At 53.8% G+C, this 8,106-nt stretch overlaps 2 protein-coding genes across 3 annotated transcripts in view; one reads left to right on the top strand and one right to left on the bottom strand.

Annotated features, from left to right (window-relative positions):
• LOC109022426 overlaps window positions 1-1,708 on the top strand; it is a 2,677-nt gene extending 969 nt beyond the window's left edge. The window contains exons 2-3 of the mRNA XM_019005489.2: window positions 325-630; window positions 707-1,708. Of these exons, the coding sequence (XP_018861034.1) occupies window positions 325-630; window positions 707-1,168 (768 nt within the window). The 3' untranslated portion in view covers window positions 1,169-1,708. The remainder of the gene's footprint in view (window positions 1-324; window positions 631-706) is intronic.
• A 666-nt stretch (window positions 1,709-2,374) lies between these two features.
• NFE2L1 (nuclear factor, erythroid 2 like 1) overlaps window positions 2,375-8,106 on the bottom strand; it is an 18,659-nt gene continuing 12,927 nt past the window's right edge. Inside the window, exons 4-7 of one of the 2 annotated variants that reach the window (XM_015616474.3) lie at window positions 7,793-8,008; window positions 7,282-7,371; window positions 6,395-6,556; window positions 2,375-6,307 (exon numbers count right to left, since the gene is read on the bottom strand). In XM_015616474.3, coding sequence (XP_015471960.1) covers window positions 4,976-6,307; window positions 6,395-6,556; window positions 7,282-7,371; window positions 7,793-8,008 — 1,800 coding nt within the window. In that variant the 3' untranslated portion in view covers window positions 2,375-4,975. The remainder of the gene's footprint in view (window positions 6,308-6,394; window positions 6,557-7,281; window positions 7,372-7,792; window positions 8,009-8,106) is intronic. The other variant, XM_015616475.3, reaches the window with a different exon arrangement.

Genomic DNA, 8,106 nt, shown 5'->3' with positions numbered 1-8,106 from the left:
CTCCCTTTTCCTCCAGTGCTGATCCAGCAGGTAGAGCAGGACACGGAGGGAAGGTGAGCCCCGAGCTGGGCGACAGCTTTGGAGAAAGGTCTGGAGAAGGTTCTGGAACAGGGTCTGGAGAAAGTTCCAGAGTGGGTTCTCAGGCAGGTTCCAGAGGTTCTGGGTCGGTTCTAGATCGGGTTCCGGATCGGTTCTAGATCGGGTTCCGGATCGGTTCTAGATCACGTTCTAGATCGGTTCTAGATCACGTTCTAGAGCGGTTCTAGATCGGTTCTAGATCACGTTCTAGATCATGTTCTAGAGCAGGTTCCAGATCGGTTCTAGAGCGGTTCCAGATCGGTTCTAGAGCAGGTTCTCGAGGTTCCGGAGCAGGTTCTCGAGAAGGTTCTTGCTTTGGAGAAGGTTCTGGGGAAGGTTCCGACTCTGGAGAAGGTTCTGGAGAAGGTTCCAGAACAGGGTCTGGAGTGGGTTCTGGAGAAGGTTCTTGCTTTGGAGAAGGTTCTGGAGAAGGTTCAGACTCTGGAGAAGGTTCTGGGGAAGGTTTTGACTCTGGAGAAGGTTCTGGAGAAGGTTCCGACTCGAGAAGGTTCTGGGGAAGGTTTTGACTCTGGAGAAGGTTGTGGATCCAGTGTGGATTTATTGCAGACCCAGTGTGGATCTAATGTGGATCTGGTGTGGATTTATTGTGGATTTATAGCGGATCCAGTGTGGATCCAGTGTGGATTCAGTGTGGATCCGGTGTGGATTCATTGTGGATCCGGTGTGGATTCATTGTGGATCTGGTGTGGATTCAGTGTGGATTCATTGTGGATCCGGTGTGGATTCATTCCGGATCCAGCGTGGATCTGGTGTGGATTGGGTGTGGATTCATTCCGGACCCGGTGTGGATTCAGTGTGGATTCATTCCGGATCCGGTGTGGATCGGGTGTGGATCCGGTGTGGATTCATTCCGGATCCGGTGTGGATTCATTGTGGATCCGGTGTGGATTCAGTGTGGATTCATTGTGGATCCATTCCGGATCCGGTGTGGATCTGGTGTGGATCCGGTGTGGATTCATTCCGGATCCGGTGTGGATTCATTGTGGATTCAGTGTGGATCGGGTGTGGATCTGGTGTGGATCGGGTGTGGATTCATTCCGGATCCAGCTCCCCACATCCCCTTGGCTGAGCTCGGATCCGGATCCGGGAATGAGAAGGGATTTGTGTCCCGGGAGCGCCGGGGCCGGGCTGGGATTTGGGTTGGATTTTCCGGATGGGGGAGGCGGGGCTGGAATCCCTGGAGAAAGGACAAAACCATGGAAATAACCAGGACGGGATCCACCAGATCCCAGGAGTTTGCCATTCCCGATCATCCAGGGACCCCCAGATGGGCTCAGAGCTCCTTTCCAGGGGAAATCCGGCTGGGATTCGGGTGCTGGAAACGCTCCGAGGATCTGGGGACGGATTTATCCCCCGGGGATGGGGCAGGATTGGGGATGTTCCTCCCTCGGGATGGAATCGGCTCCGGAGGAAGAGTTGGCCGTTCCCAGCAGGAAAATTTGGGAGTCAGAATTCCAAAGAGAAGGATCTGGAATCACCACGGGGGGCTCGGCCCTGGGACCCCTCAGGAACTCGCTTTTCCTTGGATCTGAGGAGGAAAAAAGGAAAAAAGCCAGAAATGGTTGTTCCCATGGAAGAGTTTTTGCTTCTCCTCCTTTTCCTTTTTCCTTCTCCTTTTTTCTTTTTCTTTCTTCTTTTCTGTTTTCTTTTCCTTCTTCCTTTCCTTCTCTTTTTCCTTCTCCTCCTTTTCCTTCTCCTTTTCTCCTTCTCCTTTTCTTCTTTTCCTTTTCTTTTTCATTTTCCTTTTCCTCCTTTTCCTCTCCTTTTTTTTCTTTTCTGTTTTCCTTCTTCCTTTCCTTCTTTTTTTCCTTCTCCTTTTCCTTCTTTTTCTTTTTTTTCCTTATTCTTTTCCTTCTCCTTTTCTCCTTCTCCTTTTCTTCTTTTCCTTCTTCCTTTCTCTTTTTCCTTCTTTTCCTTTTCATTTTCCTTTTCCTTCTTTTTCTTCTCCTTTTCTACTTTTTCTCCTCTTTTTTTCTTTTTCTTCTTTTGTTTTTTTTTCCTTCTTCCTTTCCTTCTCTTTTTCCTTCTCCTTTTCTTTCCCTTCTTTTCCTTTTCATTTTCCTTTTTTTTCTTTTCCTTTTCTCCATTTAATTCTCCTTTTCCTTCTTCTTTTCCCCTTTTCCTTCTCCTTTTCTCCTCCTCCTCCATCCCCTGCAGCACTGGAACAACTCTCACCCATCCAAACCGGATCTGGAACCACCAAAAATCCCTCAATTCCCACAATTTCACCCCAAAACCCCCTGGAATCCCGAATAAAAGCTCCGGGAGCCGAGGCTGGTACAGTGAATAAGCCGTTTTTTATTTTCTGTCCTGTGCTCACAACAATCTCTCTTCTCTCCCTGACAGGTCACAGATCATTCCAAAAAAAAAACAAACCAAACCAAAAGAAGTTTCTAAGAGGAAACAAACAAAAAGGAAATAATTTAAAACACACGCACAGGGCTCTCTCTCCATTCCAACCTCCCCAAATCCCAACTTGTGCTTCATTCCCGGGAAGCTGGAGGGGGGGGGGGGTCCCATCCAGCCAATCCCAGCTCCAAACATTCCCCAAAAACAGAAACCAAAGCAAACCTGGAAACCATTCCCACAAACCCACACACGTCTTGCCAAGAGGGCTTTTCCCTGCTGCTGCTCCAGGGGGAACGACCACCCTGGAATCCTCCTGGGATCCCTGGAATCCTCCTGGGATCCCTGGAATCCTCTTTGGATCCCTGGAATCCTTCTCAGATCCCTGGAATCTTCCTCGGACCCCTGGAATCCTCTCTGGATCCCTGGAATCCTCCTGGGATCCCTGGAATCCTCCTGGAATCCTCTTTGGATCCCTGGAATCCCCCTCGGATCCCTGGAATCTTCTTCAGATCCCTGAAATCCTCCTCGGATCCATGGAATCCAGCTGGAATCCCTGGAATCCTCTTCAGATCCCTTGAATCCTTCTCAGACCCCTGGAATCCTCTTTGGATCCCTGGAATCCTCTCTGGATCCCTGGAATCCCCCTTGGATCCCTGGAATCCCCCTTGGATCCCTGGAATCCTCCTGGGATCCCTGAAATCCCCCTTGGATCCCTGGAATCCCCCTTGGATCCCTGGAATCCTCTCTGGATCCCCGGAATCCCCCTCAGATCCCATGCACAGGACCGGCTCGGAAAAGCCGTTCTTTATTTTTGTTTCATTTTTAAGCTTTTTTTTTCCTTTTTTTTTAATTTTTTTTTTTTAACTATTTTATTTTTTTCTCTTTTTTTTTTTTTTTCATTTCTATTTCATTTTTATTTTAAATTTTTTTTTATTTATTTTATTTTTTTTTTCTGGTTGCTGGTAAAGTCCGAACGCTCCCAGCTGTGCTATAACGGAAATCCAGCTCTAGGATGATCTCCAAGGTGTGGAGACCTGAACAGTGATCAAGGCACTACCCCCACCCCCCTCCTGAAGAATCAAAAACAAAAACAGGAATTCAGACCAACACCTCTGGGGACAGAAGAGAATCCTATAATGTGATCACACGGTTACACGGAATATGGCAAAGAGAACATTGAGCAGCTTTCAACCTTTGGGCTTCTCCCTTCTTCTTTTTTTTGGTGTTTTTTTAAAATTTTTTTTTAGGTTTTTTAGGGGTTTTTTAGGGTTTTTTTTTTGGTTTTTTTGGGTTTTTTTTTTTAGATTTTTAGGGGTTTTTTTTAGATTTTTTAGGGTTTTTTTTTTAGGTTTTTTAGGGGTTTTTTTTAGGTTTTTGGGGGTTTTTTTTACTTAACACAAGCACTTCTAGACCCTAAAAGGGGGTGAAGGGCAAAAAAATCTAAAATAAAATAAAATCGAGGTTGGAACCGCTTTTCCCCCACCCCATTAAAAAAACCCGAGCGCGGTTACGGGATGGGGACGCTCGAGGTGACACCGCGAGGTCACCGCCCTTCCCGACCCCAAATTCCTGCCCAAATTCCCAGGAAATTGAGCTTTTCCCGGGGGATCCTTGAGAATCCCGCTCTTCCCAAAGCTCCGTGGATTTCCCTGCTCGTTCTCCTTTCTTTTTTAATTTTTTAAATTTTTTAAATTTTCCTTTCCGGGATGGTTTTGTCGCTTTTTTTTTTACCTCCCCCTCCGAGGTTTGAGTTTCCTCGGGCGGGAAGGGGTTAATGAAAGTCGCTTTTTTTTGTGTCTCTTCACTTTTTTTTGTGTCTTTCCACTTTTTTTTTGTGTCTTTCCACTTTTTTTTTGTGTCTCTCCACGTGTGCCCTGCTGTGATCTCGGGTGCTCGAGGAAGGAGAAATCCGGAATCTCTCGACGGCGCCAAAAACGGGGTCGGGATAAAAGGAAAAAAAAAACAAACAAAAATAAAAAATAATAAAAAAGGAGAAAAAAAAAAAAGAGAAAAACAAAACCAAAAAAGAACCAGCAAAAAAAAAAGGAAAAAAAATAAAATAAAAACAACCAACTACCTGAAATCACAGAACTTTGGAAGTTCAGAAAAACATCTCTCCTATAACTTGAAGTCCCTTCGCTTAAATCTCTTTTTTTTTTGTTGTTCTTTTCTCAGGAATTTTTTTTTTGTGGGGTTTTTTTGTTTTTTTCTCTTATTTAAAGCCAGTTCCTAACAGTAGTTTGTTATTTTTTTTTTTGTTTTTGTTTTATCCACCTCGTGCCAACCTCCCCAGCAGCGATGCCAGCTCGTCCCTGCTCTCCCAGCACCTCGGGGCTGGGCGGTGGCAGCTGGGCTCAGAGGGGGGCGAAGGCTCCGTCCCCCCCTTTTTGTATTTCGGGACGGCCGCAGAGTCCCCGGCGGCGGCGCCGCTTCGAGAAGACAGAATCGGATAAGAAGGCATCAAAGTTCCCTCCGCAAGCGCTTCCAGGCTCGGCCCTCATCCCAGCTCTCCCTTCCGCCGCCGCCTTCACTTCCTCCTGTCCTTCTGCTTGCGCTCCTGGCGCCGCGGCTGCGGCTCGGCGGGCGCGGGCGCGCGGGGGATCAGCAGCACGCTGCCGTCGCTGCCGTACTGCAGCGCGTAGCGGCTCGGCGAGTAGGGCCGGCCCTGCTCGTCCCGCAGCCGCCCGAACACCTCCTGGTACAGGCTCTGCACCTTCTGCTTCATCTGCCGGATGGACTTGAGGAATTCCACCTTCTCCCTGAGCAGTTTGGATTTGTCGCGCTGCAGCTCCTCCACGTCGCGCTCCAGGTTGAGGATGGTGTCCAGCTTCCTCTTGCGGCAGTTCTGCGCTGCCATCTTGTTCTTGCCGCGCCGGCGGATGTCGCGGATGAGGCTGAGCTGCGCCTCGCTCAGCTGGTACTTGGACAGGAGCTCGTTGAACTCCTCCACGGGCAGGTTGATGATCTTGTCGTTGGTGAAGGGGATCTTCATGGCCCTGGCGCGGTGCTCGTCGCGGCTCAGCTGCTTGTCCAGCAGCTCCGAGGGTTTCTCCTTGCCGCTCTTCTTGCCGGCGCCGGGCGCTTTGGGCTCCTCGGGGTCCAGGGCGGCCGGGGCCATGTTGTAGGTGTGGTTGTGGCCGACGTGCTCCAGGTAAGGCAGGTAATGGAGCTGCGCCGGGTCCTGGTAGCTCATGCGGCAGAACTTGCTGTACTCTGGCTGGTAGCCAACCGCCCCTTCCGCTTCCTCAAAGTCCACGTTCTCCGAGTCCGAGCTGTAGCCCACGGCGCCTTCCTCGGAAAACGAGGAGGAGGAAGAGGACGAAGAGGACGAGGACGACGAGGACGAGGCTTCGGAGCTGCTCAGGGACGCGGGGCTGTGGCCGGAATCCAGGGAAAGACCTGAGTCGGAATCGAACTCCTCTTCCAGCTGCGAGGCCTGCACGGGGTTGAAGCCCTCCTCGATGGCCAAGTCCATCAGGCTGATCTCATCCAGCATGGCCTCGTCCAGGAGCCCTCCCAGGGGGTCGGGCAGCTCGGGCCCGGCCGTCTCGTTGCCCGTGCCGTTCATCTGGGGCGGGAAGAAGATCCCGCTCAGGTTGGTGGAGCCGAAGGTGCTGTTGAGGCCGGTGGAGTTGTCGGGCGCCAGCTGCAGCAGGGCCGAGCCGCCCGCCATGGAGGGGCTCTCCATGTCCGAGCTGAAGAGGGAGAAGTCCTGGGAGCAGCCCCCCAGCGAGGCCTGATGCAGGCTGACGTTCTGGTTGATGGGCGTGCCGGGGGCCAGGCTGTAGTTGGACGCCAGCAGGTCGCCGCCGGTGCCGCCGTAGAGGCTCTCGGCGCCGGTGCCGTTCACCTCCATGGCCTGCAAGAGACGCGGGCGCGGCTCGCCGGGAGAGCGCCGGGAGCCGCCCGGCGGCACCGAGCCCTTCCCGCCCCTCCCGGAGCTCACCTGCATCTCCATGATGGACATCAGGTCCTGCCACTGCTGCTCCAGGTCGAAGGGGGACTCGGTCTCGGCCAGGAGAGGGGACAGCAGGCTGGGGGGGCCGCCCGGAGCCCGGCTCTGCCCCGGCACGGCCTCGCTCAGGGCGGAGACATCCGCAGCTGGGAACTGAGCACGCCAGGGAATCAGGGCTGGCAGCTCGGGAACGCACTGGGATTCACTGGGGAGGCTCAGGGGTGTTCTGGGATGCTCAGGGATGGATGCTCAGGAACATTCAGGGATGCTCAGGAACACTCAGGGATTCACTGGGGAGGCTCAGGGATGCTCAGGGATGGATGCTCAGGGATTCTCAGGGATGCTCAGGAACATTCAGGGATGCTCAGGGACATTCAGGGATGCTCAGGGACATTCAGGGATTCACTGGGGAGGCTCAGGGATGCTGAGGGATGGATGCTCAGGAATTCTTAAGGATTCTCAGGAACATTCAGGGATGCTCAGGGACACTTGGGGACACTCAGGGATGGACACTCAGAGATGCTCAGGGATGCTGAGGGATGCTCAGGGATGCTCAGGGATGGACACTCAGAGATGCACAGGGACATTCAGGAACATTCAGGGATGTTCACGGATGCTCAGGAACGCTCGAGGATTCTCAGGGATGCAGCCACCCCCCAGCCCAGCGCCCTTCCCGCCCGCTTTGCCGAGAACTAACGAGGAGCAGAGCCAGGAGGCTTTAATTAATCGCAGCCGCCCCTCCCCGGGCGGTTTCGCAGGATGCCTGGAGCCTCCCGGAGCAGCCAAACCCAATTTGCTGCTGCGGGAGAAGCGCGGGAGGCACCGAAACGCCGGCGAGAGAGGCAGGGGGAGCCTCGGGATGCACCCCTGGGGCTCACCTCGGAATTGTCCCCGAAAGGGAAGGTGGCCTCCAGCAGCCTAAGGCACTCCTCCAGGGACAGCGCTGTCTGATCCTCCGCACCGGGCACCTGCGGGGACAGGAAAGGCACGGGATGGGAACGGGAGCCGTGGGCTTTGGGAGGTGCTGCTGAGGAATCAGCTCCCTTCCAGCAGGGCTCGAGCACAGCGCATCCAAAAAAGAGCCAGAGCCCCACCCAGTGCTCCTTCGCTGGCTCCATCCTCCCGCTCTGGGCGACGGGAAAGCGCCAACGCCGCCGCTCCCGGCCAGCCTGCTGTCCCCTCCTGTCCCCTGCTGTCCCCTCCGGCCACGCAGGCCAGGGGGACTCTGCGGCTGCCACGGGGACACGGCTGGCCCTGCCCAAATCCTGCTGCCCACCTGGGCAAACCCTGCTGCTGCTGCTGCTGCTGGAACAGCCCCCGCACAGGCACCGGCACAGCCGGAGGGCCCCGGGAGCGCAGCCCCCAGCCCGGCCGGCCCAGGGGTGTTACCTGCGCAGGGAAACTCTCCCCGGTCTCTCCATCAACTAGCGGGATTCTATCCAAGACCTCATTCCCTGCACTCCTCCAGCTGTCCCCGCGCTCCCTCCCATCGCTCAGCTCTTTGTCCACTTCGCTCTCTTTCTGACGGTGGCTGTAGTCAAAAATCTCTCGCCCAGCGCCGAGATCAATATCCTGTCTCCACAGGATGTCAATCAAATCGATGTCCTGTAAGACAGACCACATTTCCTTCAGCCGCCCGGCCTGCCGGGGGTGGGGGGGTCCCCACCCAGCGGCCCCTCCCCAGGGACCCCCCGCCCGGCCCG

This window comes from Parus major, unplaced genomic scaffold, assembly GCF_001522545.3.
Source record: "Parus major isolate Abel unplaced genomic scaffold, Parus_major1.1 Scaffold449, whole genome shotgun sequence".
Lineage (NCBI taxonomy): Eukaryota > Metazoa > Chordata > Aves > Passeriformes > Paridae > Parus > Parus major.
This window is presented reverse-complemented; position numbering and strand designations above follow the sequence as displayed.